The 21,694-nt window shown below is 31.7% G+C and overlaps 1 protein-coding gene across 7 annotated transcripts in view; it reads left to right on the forward strand.

Moving 5' to 3' along the window:
* Nucleotides 1-21,694, forward strand: part of HisT (Histamine transporter) — a 212,599-nt gene that overhangs the window by 89,629 nt on the left and 101,276 nt on the right. For all 7 annotated transcript variants that reach the window (XM_072546326.1, XM_072546308.1, XM_072546318.1 and 4 more), the window contains exon 2: nt 5,112-5,405. In XM_072546326.1, coding sequence (XP_072402427.1) covers nt 5,142-5,405 — 264 coding nt within the window. In that variant the 5' untranslated portion in view covers nt 5,112-5,141. The remainder of the gene's footprint in view (nt 1-5,111; nt 5,406-21,694) is intronic.

Raw genomic sequence — 21,694 nt, forward strand, 5'->3', positions numbered from 1 at the left:
TACCTGTACAGAGGAATTGATATAACCACTGAGAATTTAGTGATGGATTTGGCATTAAACAGTCTTAACGGGATTATTTTGCAATTACAACTGAAGACTGTATCATATTTTCTATTATTTTTTGATTGAGTAAAACAAAAATTTTATCCTTGGTGTGAATTGAACCTCAACCTTCTTGTCACCAGACCACGTCTCTAACTATTACACCAATTCCACATACAATAATTGTTTTCGGCTAAACATACCTACCTTTAGTTTAATCAAATATTTCAGTTATTTTAGTTATTTTTATTATTAAATAAACTTAAAGATTTATAATTTAAAATCTCTAATAATTAATGTTTTTTACTATATCTTAATTTATTCAATCATTTATTCTAACATCAGAAATTAATAAAATAAAATATTTTCGAGGTCATCCGTATAATTATGACTGAAGTGAAATAGCCACGTCAAGAACTAGCTTTATCTCGTACTATCTCACAACTTAATCTGTCTTCTATCCTTTCCGCTATTTTGCTGGGTGGTAAGACACTCATCACTGTATATGTTAAATATTGAAAAAATTTGAATTTATATTCTTCCGTGGGTTTGAAACGTATGTCAGATGTAATTAAGGGTAACATTTAAAAACAAATCGTTTAAGTCTGTTTTTGACGGTTTTTAAAAATAACCTTATCTGCAAGCTCGAACAGATGAACAGAAACAACAAACAAAAGAACGATCATATTTCCCTTCAAAAGTCATCTAAACTCTGTTTGAAACAAAAGCGTTAAATGGGTTGAAAACAAATCATCACAAAAAGCAGCAATGTCTGACTACCATATAATTTGTTGCTATTATAAATCGATTTTTCAGTTTGCGCATTGCTACAAACTCTGTACGACAGACAAAAGATAATAATAGAGTTAGAGAAAGGTAAAAAGACATTGAAAAGTGAAACAATCAGCAAATACAGTCATTATAACATATACTTGCGACATTGTTCTCAATTCTCTTGAAAATAGTAGGTCCCCTCTTTTATCACTTTTATGTAAATATCGTACGAACACCATAAGTTGGCAGCAGTTGACTACACCAGTGCCTTTGTATGTACACAAGACGCATCAAATATTATGGCTTAATATTAAGTCCTCAGAACTCCAAAATTGTGAAATTTATCCAAAATAAGAATTTTAAGTGAATATGTTCTCTAAACCTGAATGGTACAAATCTATATAAGGTGAGTGAAGTGAAATACCTTGGGATAACGTAATGATTGCATTAGCAACATAGAATTAGTTCGTAGAAACATAATGAATCAAATTTTAGGAATACCGTATGGATGTTGACTTCTGATTATATAGTACCCCGATACAGGCCCAAAGTACCTTTTCAGGTGGACATCTGCCACGAGAGGAATGACAAAGAAGAAACAAATAACTCGGAGTGAAAGTTTACACCTAATAGACTAACTACAAGACTGTCACAAGACAGGTATAAAACTGCAAAAGGGTCGGGTGCAGGAATTTACAGTTGTAGTCCAAATGTAAGCATTTCTATTCCGTTAGGAGAATATACCTCTGGACTAACTATATATATATATATATATATATATATATATATATATATATATATATATACATATATATATATATATATATATACATATATATATATATATATATATATATATATATATATATATATATATATATATATATATATATATACTCTGTACTCTGGACTTGAGCGGAATAAAATGTATTCACAGATAATCAAGCAGCTATGGGAGCTCCTAGTAGCAGTAAGGTAGTCTCTAGATCAGTGTTAGAATTCTGAGAATAACTAGATAGAGTGGCGAAACGTATCAGTGTCACACTGGTATGGGTATCAGGTAATCGGGACTCCACGACAACGAAGGAGTTGTATATTGAATGTACACACATCAGCATATTTAAAGGAACAACCATAAAATCTGGGTATTTTCTCTCTAGTCTATATGTTATTAATATTGTTCAGATAATCTCGTAATACTAATTTTGGTAAACTACTTTAAATTTGTATTACAATGGTAATATAGTGTGAAACCTATTTAAGATAAAATAAAACACAAAGATGTCAGAATCAAACAAAATACGGATTTTAAACACAATAAATTTATTGTTCAATTTGAACTTAAATGATTTTTTATGCATTTTTTTTCTTTAATAACGCGTGTTTCCCCCACGAGCCCTTGTAACTGCAGTCATTTGTTTTCTAATACTTCTGATAAGGCTATCGAGCTTGTTGGAGCAGCCTCTTCCATTCCTCAATAAAAGCAATTCTTACTTCATCTCTGTTTTAAATATCAGTAACCTATGCTCCTGTGTCGAAACCTGCAGGAAATTTTCTGCCTAGCATGTACCACACATGCTCTTATCGGGTTTAGGTCTAGAGAATACGCTGGCCAATTCATTATTGTTGTACTCACTTGTAATAAAAAATCTCTTACATAACGTGCGACGTGTGAGCGCGCATTAACCTGCATTAAAATAAAGTTTTCTCCTATGTATTGTGCTAAAGGTACCACATGGTCTTGGAGAATAACTCTGATGTACCTATCTGCTGTTAATGCTCCACCATCAATCATTACTAATTTTGTTCGTGCCTCCAAAAATATACCGCCCCACACCATAATTGAACCGCCATAAAAAGGTACGGTCGTAGTAAAATTGAAAGGTGCATTTTGTTCTCTTTGGCGTCGATACAATCTTTCTCTACCGTCGATGCAATTTACATAGAATCGGCTCTGGTCCGTAAAGAGAATTTGACTCAACTGGTTATGATTCCAATTTTGATGTTCTCGGCCAAATTGTAGTCGAGCTGCACGATGGTGTCTCTGACTTCCTGATGGAGTTTTTATTGGCATATATGACTTAAGACTGGCTTCTTTAAGTTTCCTTCTTACTCTGCGCTTACTTATGGTGGTTCCACGAACATTTTGCAGCAGGTTTTCGGTTTGAACCGCCGTTTGACGTCTATTTCTTAATGTTTGCAACGTTATAAATCGATCATCTACAGCCGTGGTTAAACGTTTTCTCCCTTGCCCTCTTCTTCTTGCATATTTTCCGGTTTGTTTCCAACGACTTATACCACGATAGATAGTTGATGGTGATTTACCAAACATTGCAGTAACTTCCCTGTATGTTCGACGATTGTTCCTGCCCTAGCAATATCAGTCAAATTAAATTACCCATTTTTATTGAACACCACTGATTAAAACAAATCAAAAGAAAAATCACTTCTAATAAAATCAAACAAATTAACTTATCAATTAAATACAAGTTTGTACTTGTTATCAACAACTTGTTTTGTGTAAAACTCGAGGTCGCTGGTTAAATTAATTAGAATAATAACGAAGAGAAATGCAATATTTTGATTGTGAATAAATTAGCAATTAATTTAAATATCCCAAAAAAATAGCTGGCTTAACTCATTGGCAATCCTTATACTGAATAAGTGGTTCCAGTCGTGTATAGTTTTACAGAAACTGTTGTTTATTGCCGTTCTGTATGATGTCCACTTTAGATAAGCTTAAAGTGGGGTTGCTACTCAAGATTGATGAGAACAGAGCGAGTGAAGCAAAACACAATGGACCAAGGACTGACATTTCCGCAGCACGTCGACGCGATAATTTAAAGAACAACAACGACTAGAACTACAATAAGAGGACTCACAGATAGAAGAAGCACTTAACGAATGAAAACTAAATTGAGGCTGATTAATAGCATCATACTACCAATAATTACATATGTATCTCTCGCATAGGACACATAAGTAAAAGCAACAAGAAGTGCAACTGACAACAACTGCTTAGGAGAAGCTACAAATACCTACGTTGCTGAACGATTCCTGTTCAGGGAACTGAAACAAATAAGGGTACTAGACACCATGGAAGAAAAAGCCAGAACAAAATTAGCTGATCTAGAAGACTACCCAAGCCCGATATTGCAAGAGATTTTAAGGTATGATGTGTTTCATTGATGGAAGTACAGACCTAAACAGCAAATATTAGCAAACATATAATAAAGTGTGGTTAATCGTAGCTCTTATCAAAAGAAGATAACTTTAGCTTATTGGCTTACTGGCTAATTTACTAATACTGTTTTAACGTTACACATCACCCTAAAAAAAATTACAAAAACCCAAAAAATGACTTTGCCTACCAAAAAAGAATTAACAAAACACTATCAAAAGGTGCAAGCCACAAAAAAATACTAATACAACCCAAAAAAAGCAATACAGATTGATTATAACTCACTAAAGATAGCGGGAATAGAACGCCTCACGCTGGCCTGCACTGTTCGGGGTAGAATTTTGTGTGAGAACCTTTGTATCCAGGACTCCCACATGAGTTTTTTGCTAATATATAGCTTCTATACCGCATCAGCGTGTATCGAGAAGTGGAGGATGGTCTGAAGCATTGGAGCGGGGTGGAGTGATTCTTCTGTTATACGAATTAAACCTTCTCGCCCCAATTAATTGTACAACCTCGCCTTGTTCTCACCTGAATGTCATTTTCAGGAGTGTGCAAGTCTCACAGACTGGGTTAGGTACTATTGCTTGCTTCTTGAGAGATAAAAGTGTGTCTAATTCTGCTTAAATTATAATACGTTTGTGTAGATAGGACACTGCTGCAACTCCCTGGAATAAATTAAAGCTCCTATCAGAGTGCACATTGTTTGGGACCCCTATTCTATAGAAAGACATATTTTATAATTAAAAATAGAATAGTAACAGAAAATGAAACTTTTTTATATTATAAAAAATATTTTTATTTACGTATTTATTTATTTATTTATTAACCAACGCTGTATGGCAAAATATATTTTAAAAGTTAAATCAGTTGGAAAATACACTAATCTTCACATAATTTAAATTATTTAATGCCGTAAATGATTCATTTCTAAAAATTAAAAAATCGTTTACTAAAAATTCATTATACGATAACTACAATTTAAAACCGCATAATAGTGTATTGTATCGCTCTGTTAACAACAAGGAGCTAAATATTTTTTACGCAATGCTTTCGTATCGACGACACTGTCAAACTAAAACGGAAAATGATAACAAAAATATGTTTATTTTAGATATAGTACGTGGTGAAGTTAAAGCAAAACATGAATAGCGGGGATGTGGACTTCTCCAAACAATTACCGACTATAGAAAAAATACAAGTGTACGGAATAAGATGGATAGCGCTAGGAATATTTGTCTTCTATTCTGCAGTAAATGCCATGCAATGGATACAATTTTCGATTATAAACGATGTGGTGGTTAAGTATTATGGGATATCGTCGATGTGGGTAGATTGGACTTCCATAATATATATGGTTTTATACGTTCCGTTTGTTTTCCCTGCCAGTTATTTATTAGAAAAATTGGTAAGTATAATTTTTATATAATATTTACTATTTTCATAATTTAAAATTATTCTCTCTTTAAAACAATGTAGAGTTTTGATCTGTTTCAATTTTTGAATGTTTTGATTAATCTGTTTTGATTTTTCCTTATCGCAATCAATTTCTTTTTTGTACTACTATCGCAGACCTAATGCATTGATTAACTTAATAGCTATAGTGGTATGACCATCCAATTAGTGGTTATCCAATACTTTATTTATTTTTTATATATCGTCTTCAAATATAAATTTGATAGTTTTACGATATCTTTATAGGTAATTAAAATTATTATGTTAAGGAACCTCTGTTTTGAGAAAAAGGTTACATTGAAATTCAAGTAAACAAACCTAGATTTTTGTGTTTAATAAATTTAAAATTTTTCATAATACATAATATAACAGAAACTTTTCTATGAATCGAATGAAGAAAAATGCTTCTGAAATATTCCATGTATCTTACTATATTTTTTATCGTATTACATTAGATTTCAATTACTTAAATAGATGATTTCCGTATCATTTTGTTACAAATTTACTGAAATGGACTATTGATATTTTTCGGTATTTTTACTCTTCTTCTTCTCACTTTTTTATTCTAGGGGAATCGCCTGTTTAAACTTCATCCACCTGTGTCAGCGTTCAGATTTTTGTTCCACCTTTTTCGAAGTCGGCCTATTATACTTCTTCATCGCGTTGGCGATTTCTCTCGAGAGATTCTCACCATTATTCGTTCTTCCATTCTGCTAATATATTTATTCCACTGTTTTTTTCTTGTTTAGCATCTAAACATTAATATCGTCTATCCCGCATATTTCTCTTGTGTATTCATTTGTTTCTCTGCCCAGAAGAACCTTTCCAGCTATGACACGAAACACCTTAATTTCTGTTGTTTGTAGTAATTTTCTGGTTTTTGTTGTTTCTGATCTAGTTTCTACGGTGTATGTCATTATAGGACTTATAGCAGCTTTGTATATTCTCCATGTACGCTAATGTTTTAATTACACCATACTGTATTGTATTGTTTTGATAGCCAGCTATTTTTGTTGCCCTCGTTGTTTGTTCTCTTACTTCTGCTTCAATGTTCTCATAGCCTGAAAGTTATATGGCTAAGTATTTAAATTTCATCTCTTGTTAGATAATTGATCCATTCATCGATTCACCTCGAGTTTACAATTAACAGCTGTCTTTGATGTTGTTATACATTGTATTTTAACAGCTGATATCATCATGTTGACCTATTTGGCTGTGGGGTTAAATTGATCTAGGAGTCGAGTAGATCGTCCTCGTTTTTGGCAACCAACGCCGGGTTATCTGCTTAACTCAAGATTTTAATCTCCTTATATAGGTACTATCCATATTCAATATTGCAGCAATATTATCTGTTGGTTATTTTTTTAATTATTATTGATATATTTGGAAGCTTAACTTTAATTTTACCTTTCTATATTTTTTATTCTTGTTAATGTTTAATATAAGCCTATTTCGGCAATTTGTTACGGCAAACATAGTTTTGGGAGTGAGTATGTCTCCCAGTTTCGCCTAATTTGTAATTCAGTGTTACAAATAGGGGGTGAGGGGGGTTTTTGTTATATTTTTTAGGAGTATTATTGTATTTAGTTTTGCCAGTATTTTTCAATGGTTAAAATATGTTGATCTGTTAAATATGAAAAAAGAGTTTAAAAAATTACATTTAAAATCAATTAGTAGATTAAGGACTAAAATTAACCAATGTTTTCTGGAAAAGTCAAAATTTTAACAAAATTTTTAGTAAACAAAACTATTGAAATTTGTTTAAATATGAATGATAGTGTTCGCTCTTCCACCACAACCACAACAATTTCCACTGTAACCGCAATAATTTCCACGGCAACCCCAACCAATTTACTACAATCCAGGTAACCTATCTACTCTAGGGCAGACCTCAAACACAAAGCTAAGACTTGCAACTACACATTCAGAAAACTCGTATATAGAGTCTAGCGAAGATGACGATCAAGAAACCCAAAATAAAAACTCATGGCAAGTAGTCAAAAAATGTAAATTTACAAAACCAAATAACGATCTCAATTCTCCAAGCTCACCTCCAACACAAATACAAAATCGATACAGAGCATTATCAAGCGCCGAGAGCCCTGAACAAATTGAAACAGAAAAACAACAGAAACCATCAAAACCACCTCCAATATTTTAAACTTTAAACCATTAAAAACTTTAAAGATATGGTCGATAACTTTGCACAAATTTTGGAGGAAGAAACCTACTATATCGGAACTCTGCCAAACGACACTGTCAAGATTACCACATATACAATAGATACCTATTGTAAACTGATTTAAGAGAAGAAATCGTTCACCACACTTACCAAATAAAGGAAGAACGTGCCTACAGAGTGGTAATAAGACATATACATCACTCTATACCCACAACAGATATAACAAAGGTACTAGAAAAAGCCGGCCATAAAGTTCGCAATATAACTAACATTCGACACAGACAAACAAAGAAACCCTTATCTTTATTTTTCATAGACCTTGAATCCAACAGTAATAACAAAGACATATTTAACCTAGAATTCTTTAGTCACACCAAGAGAAACTCTAATCATCTAATGCATGCGATGTCAAGCATACGACCATAGTAAAATATATTGCACTAAACCGTAGTACTGCGTCAAATGCGGAGAACAACATGATACAAAAGATTGTAAAAACCTAGAAACACTCCAGCGCTATGTAAACAAGATCACCCTTTTAACTATAAGTACTGTGTAGTCTACTGGGAACTAGTAGAAAATAGACATATGCCGAAAAGAGGAAACCAACAGCCTCAAAGAACAATATTCAACAGTCCAAATGTATGTACTGAAATAAATCAGCTAAACACAACTCTACAAAACCATCAAAGAATTTATGCAAACGTGACAGCACAGCAACCCAATCACGAATTAGAACATAAAACTAATAAAGAACATCTATTAATATTCCTAAACGAGTTCAAAAACTAAACGAGTTCAAAAACATGTTCTCGCAACTCATGAGTAAAAATAGTATGATATTAAACTTACTAACAAGTCATTAACCAAAGAAATTCTTAAACATACTTAGAGTTGTCACATGGAACGCTAATGACCTGCTAAACCATAAGCAGGAAGTAATTACTTTCTTAAACCTGAATAAAATCGATATTCTGATTATTTCAGAAATCCACTTTACACCAATCTAAATACGTTCATTATTACACTCTATGCCACATACAGCACACCTCATCCCGATGGTACAGCTCATGACAGCTCGGCGGTAATCATTCGCAACTGCTTATTCCATCATGAACTGCCGAAATATGCAACAAAAAAATACAAGCAGAAATCGTTCCAGTGAATGCAACTCCATGGCACTTTAACATAATATCTGCAATGTATAGCTCACCTCGTCACACAATCTCCACCGATGAATACACAGCCTTCTTCTAATTACGTGGCAGTAAATTCGTAGCCGGGGGAGACTGGAAAGCGAAACACACACACTGGGGCGCAGAAAAAACTTAAAGTTTCAACTAGATTAAATAATAATGCTGGAACTGAATTTAGAGTCAACGATAAAAAAGAAGTGAGACTCTTTGTATTTTATCCGCTTTATCCGCTAAGACTAAATGTCAAAACGATAAATTTTATCAAGAATCAAAATAAACTATTTATTTAGTAGTCAAAATCATATCTTTAAATATAGATAAGCTAATAAATCAATGTTTAAGATACACCTTGGAACACTTTGATTTGAATTTTTCAGAATTAGAAGCTGAAGTAAGACTTTTAAAAACAAGAATGGTAGGAACACGTCTATGGTGGGAATAAAAAAAATCAATAAGTATCTTTGATCATCGTTCCATTAAAGGACTAGATAGACAAGGCAAAAAGCTCGGGTTCGTTCGGAAAAATATTCATATGAGATTTATTTGCATAATGACTTTCATAAGATACCCCAAAATAAGGTTCAAGAGGTCCCAGGCAAAAAGTTGTTCAAATTTTTCAAAGTACTTTTCAAGTTCAAAATACTTATTAGGAAATGATTAGAACAAGGTTTAAACTTGAATTTAGGTCCTTGGTGAATTCAAAAATAATATTTTTTAGTTGAGTTTTTGAGCCTTAAAAATCGTAATTTTACGTTTTTTTTTTCAGTTTTAAATTGTGTATAACTCGAAAACGCTTAAGTTTACAGAAAAATTATAAGAGACCTATTTTGTTCAGAATGGGCCAAAAAAATAAAAAATTGTCCGTGCCAAAAAAATGCATTGTTAAAATTTGTTTAAAAAATTTGTTTAAAAAAATTTGAATAACTTTTCACCTGGCCGACCTCGTGAACCTTATTTTGGGGTATCTCATGATGAATAGGTATGCAAAAAAATCTGATGGGAATATTTTTCAAACGAATCCGATCTTTTCGCCTTGCATAAGAGAGCTCGGGATCATTATTTCGTAACATTATTACATATTATACGCAATTCCGAACACTGATTTTCTTTCATTCACTGATTCATTCCTTTATGTGTCATTTAAATTAACTTGATGATATCTTTGTTCTGGCGTGACACATTATTTTAACATTCTTGTAAATTGTTTTTAAATGAGTCAGCTATTTTTTCTTGTATTTTACATATTCAGTTTTGCCTACCGATTAATTCTCAATACAAGGCTCTACACAATTAGGGGAAAGTATATGAATCGTTAATCTGGTTAAGAAGCATGTTACGCAAATAAATTCAAGTATTTTTAAAGGCGTTTTATTAATAAGATAATATGTAATTAAAAATGACGAGTAACAAATCGCCAGGAAAAGCTAACATAATCTTGGAGCTTTTGAAGTATTTCTTAATGAATAAAATTCTTAACGAGAAAAAGATACCTTAAACTGAAAAGAAGAATTAACGCTGTTAATATTTGAAAAGAGAAACAGAGAAGATATAAAGAACTACAGATACCACAACCGTATAGAATGTTATTTTTTATCAGTTACTAATTAAAAAAGTAACAAACAGAATAACATTAATCTAAACATCAAACGAATATCACATTCCAATGTCTTTTATTAAATTAACATAAGATGATGACAGTAAATGGACGTACTGAAGGAAGTCCATTTTATGTCTAAATATTAGTCGATTGGCTACATTATTTTCCCATGACAATTGGTCGTCTGTGTGGGTTGATCAAAGTATAAAAACAAAATGTTTTGTACAAAGTACAAAAATAAAGAACAGTTTATTTAAATAAGATATTTTTGATATTTATATTATTACCTCAGATACTAAAACTCTTCAATGCAACATGTAATAAATATGAAAAATATTAAAAAATAATGGATAGAGAAAAAGCTGGCAATTCAACAATCAGTAATTATAAATCATGTTACCACGTACACATTAGCATGCAATGAGGGTAATAGTTCAATTCAATCAGAAGATTATATCTAAACTTTCATGCATCCTTTGCATATCCAACTGCTTCCTCTCAACCCAAATCTCTCATGCGTTCTAACAATTCATGTTTTTGTAATGTTTCTTTCCTGAACATTATCCCATAAAATGCAGCGTACCTGCTACCTCCCTCCCACCACTCAAAAGACACAGTCTAATCAAATTTCTATATTGATTGCAGAAACTCAAGTCGCCTGTCCTCTCCAATACTCCTTCCTTGTCCCAGTACTGGTCGTTCCTCTTGTTCTAGCTTATCCCCTTAATAATTCCCATCTTCTCGTTCTGTGGTAAATTCCAATCCTACTTTTACCCCAAACGTTTCCATTTCTTTCTCCAATCAAAAATACCTCTTGTCATTTTCTAAATCAGAAATTTCGTTCTTCGTCCTTTCATATCACCCCATTGACGAAATTTTTATGTTATTTTATCGTAAATGGAGATACACGTTCTTTGTTAGTTTATAAATAACCATATAATTACTACTCATTCATATATATGCAACCTAGATGTTAGTGGAAGATTAGCCTTAGCTACGATCTGTCGCCAAGCCGTATTCATAACTGCATTCTTTTTACCATTCGTCGATTTTCCTCAAAATGGACAATAAGAAATATTCGCGTTATTAATTTTACTCCCAAATAGCAATTAGAATTAACGACTTTAACCACTTCTACGTTTATTTTTTGCCCTTCTTTAATATTTTCATCCTTTTGCCCAAAAACCAAAATTTTTTACTTATCCACGTTGATCTTTAAATTCCTTAGCCGTAATACTTGCCTAATTTAATTAATCATAATTTGTGAGACCCTTGGACTACTTGATAGCACCACCAAATCATCATCATATTGCAGTACCTATTTAAATCATCGTCTGACATGAGACAAGTAGTCTGGGTCTTCAAATAAATAAAGAAGAGACGAAGTACATGCCAATAACCAAAAATCAAGACCAAGAGTTAGGCAGAACATAACTATTAATGACCACAACTTCGAAGTAGTAAAAGAGTTTAAATATCTGGGGACGGTAATAACAGATGACAACCACATAGAAAAAGAGGTCTCAGCAAGGATAGCTACGGGAAATACAGCATTATACTCCCTATCGTCATTATTAAGATCTAAGCTGCTAAAAAGAAGATCTAAATTAAGACTGTAAAGTCAATTATTCGCCCAGGTGTTACATATGGAAGTGAAACATGGACTCCACACCAGCGGGAAATAAATAAGCTGCTAGTATTTGAAAGAAATGTTCTTAGAATGATATTTTAACCCCAAAGAGATGAATTGACACAAGGGTGGAGAAGGCGCCGCAATGCTGAATTGGTGACTCTCTATGGTACTGAAAACATCGTCAGACATATAATAGCTAACAGATACCTTTTTTGAGAGACCAGACGGTAGAAGATCAGTAAACCGCTCCAGAAAAAGATGGAAGCATGATGTTAAAGCTGATTTATCTAGGATTGGTGTAGAACAATGGGAAATGGAAACGCAAGATTGTAGAAGATGAAAGGTTATAGTGGATGTAGCAAAGACTCACCCCGAGTTGTAAAGCCAGTCAACAAGAAGAACAATGTTAACAGTTTATCCACTGTAGAATATCCCTCCCTATTAATTGCCTGGTATTCTAGTAAAACTCGTGTTTTACCCACTTTGTAATTCTAGATAGTGAAAATATAAAAGTGTTTGGCTACAGCATTCAGGTAACTATCCCATTGTAGTCATTACATCATCTAGCGAACCTTTCTCGTACAGGAGAAAAATGATCGCGCCCCAAAAAATATCAGGAACTAATGCCTGACTAAAAATTGCGTTAAAAACAAGCAATCATTTTCTTTTGGCCACAGAGAGATTCTTATAAAACTTGGCCGGTATCCTATTGGTGTAGGGAGCTTAATCACCCTTATGGTTTATGAACGCTGCATCCAATTATGTCATGTCAAAACTCTTATCCATAATTTCATCACTAATGTGAGAGTCAGCGTAACTTAGTACCTCCGACCTCAGTACTGTATTTAAAAAGGTTAAAGTGCAGACGAAATGTCTCTAAGAAGATTGAAGCATACCTCGAGTTATTTTTTATTTTAAAAATTCTCCTGAAAACAAAACTCTTTAGAAACACGTGCCCTACTGGGATTATCTGCCACTCTCACGTAATACGCCTTTCTTTTTCTTATAGAAGTTTGTTTATACTCTTCCTTTCTATACAAATAGGTACCGCTCACATTCTCTCTGTTAATTTTCCTAAATATTTTTAGGTTGGATTTATGAAATTCCAACATTCTTTATTATCAAATTTATCGCCGTTTTCTATTACCTATTATTATTAATTATTATATAATATTAATAATATTATTTTGGTGATATTAATAATTATTATTCTTTACAGTTCTCTACAACGCTTTCCGATTTTAAAATGTTTACCTCCAGCCACTAAATACCTTTTTCTATCTCCTTTTCAAAATGACTTTTATCTAGTTTTGTCCAAGTTTAGGCAGTAACGGAAAGAAGTTTTCATCCTGCACGTGCTACTGATCCTTCAATATCTTACGTTCCAGGATTAAACATTGTCCAAATGTAAATTGCTATACTTTGTTTCAAGTTAAGAAAATAACATTGCCCTTATGGAGATCACTGTTCCCAAAACTCTCAGGCACGTGTTGCTATTAGATTGTCGATATATGATTCATTCTAATCAGAGCCGTATTCAGCACGGTGTAGTTGTAGTTAATTAATTTCACTAATAAAAGGATATGTATAGTTGAATACAAAATAATGCATTATAAATACTTGTTTTTTTAAGTGACAGATATAGGTATGTAATTATTAGAGGTCTAATAAAAATAGTTAAATTTTACTATTGTTTAACATTACATATTTATTAACGCTTTAGATAAGATGTAACTAAAAAGAAACAAGAGCAGCTTTACTTTTATTTTCATGTAAGTAATAATAACAATTACATACATTAAAATTGTTCTTTGTATACAGGGTGAATCACCATTAATGGAACGGAAGATTACAGCGAATGAGTAAAAAAATTAAAAAATTCGAAATTATTAGTTTGTAAGTTCATAAAAGCTACATTTTAAAATTATTTTGAAATATACAGGGTGTCCCAATAAATTTTGGCGTATCAAAGTTATATTTTATCTTCTTATTCTTCTTCCTCTTTATAAGCAATCCTGCTTGTTCATTGGCGGATTGCAGTCCATCTTTTGCGCGGTCGGCCGATACTTATTCTACCGATTAATGATTTATCTCTTGCTATTTTCACCACACCTGTCTCCCCCATTCTGCTTATGTGGTTATTCCATTCTTTTTTCTATTATTCTATCTTTTTATATACGTTACATATATATATATATATATATATATATATATATATATATATGTATATATATATAAATTATATATATATATATATATATATATATATATATATATATATATATATATATACAGATTGAACCAATTTAAAACGGAACATACAATTTAATATATGTCTGTTTAAACTGCATTTGAAATAGTGGACCAATATAAAACTTGGACAAAAATAAATCCATACCCCGTGATAGACATTGTATAAAATATTGTTCAACTATCTGTCTCCTTTAAAGGAAAGAGGAGCTTGCCTAATAGTCGGAGAGATAGAGCCGAAATTTTGAACGGATCAGTAATATGACATTTCTCTATTGGAATATATTCATTGTAACTGGGTTAAGACTTTGCCTTACAGGCGGACGCCCCTCGTAGTACAGGGGGTGGCTATACAGGGATGAAGTTGTCATTTTTTTCGGAAAAATTACCGATCGATAATATGGCTGAACATTTGCCCAGAGTAAGATCTTGGTATAACTAGACGAAATCCCAAAGGGCGGACGCGAGAGTGGATACATAAGGATTGGCGGACAGGGGTGAGGTTGCAATTTTTTGGGGAAAAATTAACGATAAGTAATATGTCCGCCGTTTTCATGGCTCATTATTTAGCCCCTAAAAACTCTAAATCCAAAAGGGCGGACAGCTGGGTTGGTACAGAGAGCCATAAAACGGGGTCAAATGTACCACTTGCCTGCGCATTTTAGGTCTCGGTAACAATTTTCAAACTGATTTTATTATGATATTTTTATACCGATTGATTTGAAAATTTGTATGCTCACTTCTGTTACTATTCTGAAAAGCGTCAAGTAGAGTTTTCCTCAAAAGTTTCCAAAAAAATTTCCGTAAATGAAAATTTTTGTTATTTTTTGAGGTAAAATCTAATTTGTATAATCCTTTCGATTTTCTGTCAGTTATACCATGATTTTTTTCCAAAAATTTTCAAACGATTTTTCCGATAAGAAAAAAAAATTTAGAAAAACTTTAAAAATTTCGTCATTTTTCTCACTCTCATTGATGTCATCACATTCATCATCTTCGTCACTTTCACTTTCAATAATATTACATTCATTGTCTGCTTCATTTTCAATCACTACTCGAACTGATTCTGGCATCTGAGGTCCACTAAATCATTTGAATTTATATGTTTCATTTTTTATATGTTTCATCTTCAAACTCCCAACCATGTTCTTCAACAATCAATTCTGTTGGTACTTTTTTATGAGCATTTGTCCAAATATTTGAAATATAATGAGCTCGCAGTAGATGTTGGTGTAATTCATCTTGACATGGTGGTAAGCTTGAAGCATCGAAATTTTTTAGTTTTTTTTTTAAGGCTCGTTCACATCATGCAACTTATACTGCCGGTTAAATAGTGAAACTCTGACATCGTTTACTTTTCTTTTTGAAATTATTCTCGTCAGTCCTGTTCCATATAAGTGACATATGAAAGTTTCTAAGGTTTCAAAAACTTCATTACAATCGAAGTCAGTTTCACCAAGTTGAATAAAAGCATCTTGATACTTATTACATTTAGCGCATGCGTCTAGAATTACTGATCTAAATGAACGCGCATCATTATTATTTTAATATTTTAAAATAATAATGATGCAAAATTAATGTCCAAACAGAATTTGTAAAATTATAATTAACTAATGAAAAAAAATTCAATCAATTTGAAAGTTAAAAAAAATATTGAAAATATCTACAAAGCAAATTTCAAAACTTAAAAAATTGATAATTCCACTATTAAATTGATTTTTATTAATAATTATTTGTAAAATGTTAAAGGAATTCTACAAATTGAATTTTACCTATTGATAAATAGAAATATTATATTTTGTAATTGATTATTAATGTAATAATAAATCAAATTTTTCTTTTATCTGAACAATCATTATTTATGCAATATAAATTTAAAAACCTTTTTATTGTAATAAAAAATAAGTAAAATTACTATTTGTTATACCAAAAATATTTAATAGTTAACATTATAAAATTACTTTAATTTAATAAAATATCAAATATCAAACATTTATTCAATTAAAAATTAATTCGTAAAATATTTATATTTAAGAAAAAAATGTGATTTGTAAAGTAAATATGACTTTAGTTTGAAAAAAAAACATTATCATAATATCATTTTAAAACTACAAAATATTCTATAAAAGATTCAGACGATGACGTAGAGTTTTATCAAATGTTTTAGAAAAGTTTTTCTAAATTTTTTTTCTTATCGGAAAAATCGTTTGAAAATTTTTGGAAAAAAATCATGGTATAACTTACAGAAAATCGAAAAGATTTTACAAATTAGATTTTACCTCAAAAAATTACGAAAATTTTCATTTACGGAAATTTTTTTGGAAAATTTTGAGGAAAACTCTACTTGACGCTTCTCAGAATAGTAACAGAAGTGAGCATACAAATTTTCAAATCAATCGGTATAAAAATATCATAATAAAATCAGTTTGAAAATTGTTACCGAGACCTAAAATGCGCAGGCAAGTGGTACATTTGACCCCGTTTTGTGACTCTCTGTACCAACCCAGCTATCCGCCCTTTTGGATTTAAAGTTTTTAGGGGCTAAATAATGAGCCATAAAAATGGCGGACATATTACTTATCGTTAATTTTTCCCCAAAAAATTGCAATTTCACCCCTGTCCGCCACACCCTATGTATCCACTCTCGCGTCCGCCCTTTGGGATTTCGTCTAGTTATACCAAGATCTTACTCTGGGCAAATTTGCAGCCATATTATTGATCGTTAATTTTTCCGAAAAAAATGACAACTTCATCCCTGTATAGCCACCCCCTGTACCACGAGGGGCGTCCGCCTGTAAGGCAAAGTCTTAACCCAGTTACAATGAATATATTCCAATAGAGAAATGTCATATTACTGATCAGTTCAAAATTTCGGCTCTATCTCTTGGACTATAAGGAAGCGATAAGTGGTTTGACAGCATAATAACTGCTTGTTTAGTCTAGTTTTTTCAGTGATTCTAGGCAACCTATTTGAGTGGAGTTTTGACTTGTTCTTGAATGAGTTCCGAATCCAGCAGCCCGCTGAAGTATTGGATTTTTATAATATAATTATTTGACAACCTTTTGTTGGCCAACCACCTAGAGCAGAGTTGAGCCGAAATACATTGATTTCGTATGTTCCGTTTTAAATTCGTTCAATCTGTATATCGATACCTTAGAACACAATTGTGCTATGTCCTCGGAGTACTATTTTTTGAAAATGCAAAATAAAGTTTTTCGGATTGCATTACTCAAGTGATGCATATAATTTTGTTTTATTAATTATTTTACTTACTCGATGCAATCTAAGGAAAATAATTACAATAATAATTTGAGTTGTTTCTAAAAGATTTTCCAATAAATTAAAGATTTACTAAAATTTGTATGGACATATCACCTTTGTACTACATAGACTTTTACAACTCTAGACATGGAACAATTGTTTACTAACTTTTTTTAGTATTCTATAAAAAGTCTTCATCCCAAATAAACCCTGATTAGGATCTTTTACTTTGAATTCATCAAATATCACGCATTTATTTATATTATAATTATTTCCAGGTAGGATTAAATAACAGTAAGATAATAATTAAAATAGTGACACCTAGTAGGAATAAAATAAAAGGTAAAACATGTCAAAATAAGTAAAAGCTTGCATTATATATATATATATATATATATATATATATATATATATATATATATATATATATATATAAGTAGTCCAAAATTTTTTGACTAGTTTGGAAAAAATATATGTAAATACTTTTTTCTTTTTGGGTGTGGTAGTCAATAAAAACAGAGCTTTGCTAAGGCGTACTATTTATTCTGAATCCAAGCTTTCGGTGGTTTTTTGCCACCTTTATCAAGGTCTACAAAGAAAATTACTATGTTGTAACAGTTTGAATGGTGCCAAAAAGAGGCTATAAAAAACTATAAAAAACTTACCCGAATGTAAGATTCGTGGCAGAAACAACAACGTTAAATAACATGATATACTGAAGTTGCAATTACACTTTAAAAATTACTGTTAAAAAAACACTTTAAAATTACTAAATACGTTAAAAGTTAAAAACAAAATGAAGGACGACATGTTAAAACAGTCGTCGCTGCAGGCTTGATTTCAGTCACATTTCACGAGCAGAAAGAGAAAGTGGGTGGACAATTATTGTTTAAATAGTTAGGAGAAAATACAAAAAACAACTTTGAAATTAACGTCTCACAAAATACTGTTTATGAATTTTGAGTACTATGCACTAATATAATTACTAATTTTCTCAACAAAGATGAAAAAGACCATTTCTTAAATAAATATTATATCAAATGTAAAACTTTTTTGAAACATCACCCTGAGATTAAGATTGTCCAGAGCGACAAAGGCAATGTCACTGTAGCAATGTACACTAGGGACTATATACAAAAATGTGAAGACTTACTCACCGATACTAAATATTATAAAAAGTTGAACAATAATCCCGTGTGTACTATGCAACAAAAGGCTAACAAACTAGTTTCTGATTTGGTAAAGGAGAATCAAATAGATCAATCAGTTGGTAAAACTTTGAAAATTTACAATGCAATTCCTCCTAGATTTTATGCTGTCCCAAAAATTCATAAACCTACTCTGTCTATGAGACCAATAGTGTCCTCAATAGGTACACCTAATGGCCCCATAGCAAGTTTTTTAACTAATATTCTCACAGAAACATACAATAATAACAATGAGTTTTGCATTCAGGACTCTTTCAGTTTCAGTTCCTTTATTAATAACTTAAAATTACCCATTAACTATAAGCTCGTTAGTTTTGATGTAGTGTCTCTGTTCACTAATTTACCATTACACACAATATTGGTTAGCGTTGAGAAACACTGGGATGACATATCAATGCACACAACCCTTAACTTAGATAATATCAAAAAACTCATTTCTTTTGTTTTTGACTCTAATGTGTTTATTTTTAATGACTGTTACTACAAACAAGTCTTTGGTACTCCAATGGGTTCCACTATTTTACCAATACTGTGCAATTATGTCTTAGATGACTTGATTGAAGATTGTTTGCAACAAATCAATTTTGAAATACCGTTCATAAACAGATATGTGGATGACTTAATCTTGGCACTACCTGCAGACTCCATACATTCTACGTTAAATGTGTTCAACCAACAAAACCCACACTTGCAATTCACGTGAGAGGAGGAGCGGGAGGGATCTTTGCCTTTCCTTGACATAAGATTGCATAGATGTGAGGATAATGTTGTGAAAACACAATGGTATAGAAAACCCATATGTAGCAATAGATTCATAAGCTACCACTCTCACCATCCTCCGAGGATGAAAACTAATTTAGTCCTAGCGATGAAAGAACGTGTCAAAAGGTTATCTCATCCGGATTATCTCCAACATGATCTCAACCTCTTACGTAATATTTTTGTTGAAAATTCATATCCTCTAAGACTGATTAATAAATTAATTTTTAATGTTCCCTTTGTTAATAGAAACAACAGACTTACTATGTCACAATCAGTGCCCTCAGCACAAAATAATTCAGCTTCAACAAGTGTGTATTTTTATGCCCTTCCATATATTCCAAAACTAACCGTTGAACTCACTAAGATTTTTAAAGACTTTAAGAATATCAAAATAGCTAACAAGAACATCAAAACCATACGTCAGCTGTATAGCAAAATAAAACAACCCCTAACTACTCTAGAGACTACAGATGTTGTTTATTGCATTCAATGTACTGAATGTCCATCCACGTACATTGGTGAAACTGGAAGAAATCTGTCTAGCCGTATTATTTCTCATAAGAGTGATTGTAGATTAAACAAACCTACTTGTGCTTTGGCAGAGCATACTATCGATCTAGACCATAAGATAGATTTCAACAATGTAAAAATAGCCAGAGAGAAAAATAAATTTAAGAGAACTTTCTTAGAGATCGTACATATCAGTAAGAGTGATAATAACAATCTTAATAAGAGATCTGAGATCCAGAATCTTAGCAAAATTTACAATTTTATATTGACTTTTGACTGAGCTATTTTGCATCTCAGAGTTTTCTTTGTTCTTTTCTTTTGTTAAAAATTTCAGTATTAATTGAATACTTGTGATCAAACTTCAGTTACTAATTTAGTTTTGTTTTGTTTGAGTTATTATTTTTTCTAAACCTATTTACTAAATACTATTTTCTTTCGTTTGCTTATGTCATAAATAACATTTTTAACTTCCCGCTTATTTTTAAGTTGGTAATACAGTTGGTAGTACTCAAAATTCATAAACAGTATTTTGTGAGACGTTAATTTCAAAGTTAGTATTTTCTCCTAACTATTTAAACAATAATTGTCCACCCACTTTCTCTTTCTGCTCGTGAAATGTGACTGAAATCAAGCCTGCAGCGACGACTGTTTTAACATGTCGTCCTTCATTTTGTTTTTAACTTTTAACGTATTTAGTAATTTTAAAGTGTTTTTTTAACAGTAATTTTTAAAGTGTAATTGCAACTTCAGTATATCATGCATTCTTACATTCTTACATTCGGGTAAGTTTTTTATAGTTTTTTATAGCCTCTTTTTGGCACCATTCAAACTGTTACAACATAGTAATTTTCTTTGTAGACCTTGATAAAGGTGGCAAAAAACCACCGAAAGCTTGGATTCAGAATAAATAGTACGCCTTAGCAAAGCTCTGTTTTTATTGACTACCACACCCAAAAAGAAAAAAGTATTTACATATATATATATATATATATATATATATATATATATATATATATATATATATATATATATATATATATATTAATTAAGTAGAAGTCTTATAACTTATAAATACATTCATTAAACACTAATAAACCAAATTAATCGTAGTCCGAATCCTCGTCTTCCTGACGGTTCCACACTGCCAAATCTTTCTTTCCTCTAGCCGAGGGTAAGTTGTTATAAAATGAGTATTCTTGGGGTATCACGCCATGCTTCAGAAGGCTTAACAAGTCCCTTTTTTGCAATTGAAATGTCTAAGCGTTTGTGATATTTCCGTTTTAAAGAAATATTTTCTTTGAAACGTATTTGAAGCCAACTTTGTCAACATTTTTTTCGAATCTGAACCATTTAACCTTTAGCCAGTTTAATATTGTGCCATCAATTGCTTTTTTTCTATTTTGCACTAACTTGTTTGACAAATCCTTTATGTCATAAATGTCGTCGTACGATAGCTGCTGGACATTGTATGGAAATGGACGTTTCCTGCTAAGTTCGATTAATAATTTATATTCATTGGTGGTGTAAGTATTTTTTGAATGTCGAGATCGTTCAATAGTGGCGTGAATGCTGTCGGCCTCAAGGTAGCTATGGCCACTTTCCATAAATTTAATATCAATCAATTCTAAATTAGATGTATTCA

The sequence above is a fragment of the Diabrotica undecimpunctata genome, chromosome 1 (assembly GCF_040954645.1).
Source record: "Diabrotica undecimpunctata isolate CICGRU chromosome 1, icDiaUnde3, whole genome shotgun sequence".
In the NCBI taxonomy this organism is placed as follows: Eukaryota; Metazoa; Arthropoda; class Insecta; order Coleoptera; family Chrysomelidae; genus Diabrotica; species Diabrotica undecimpunctata.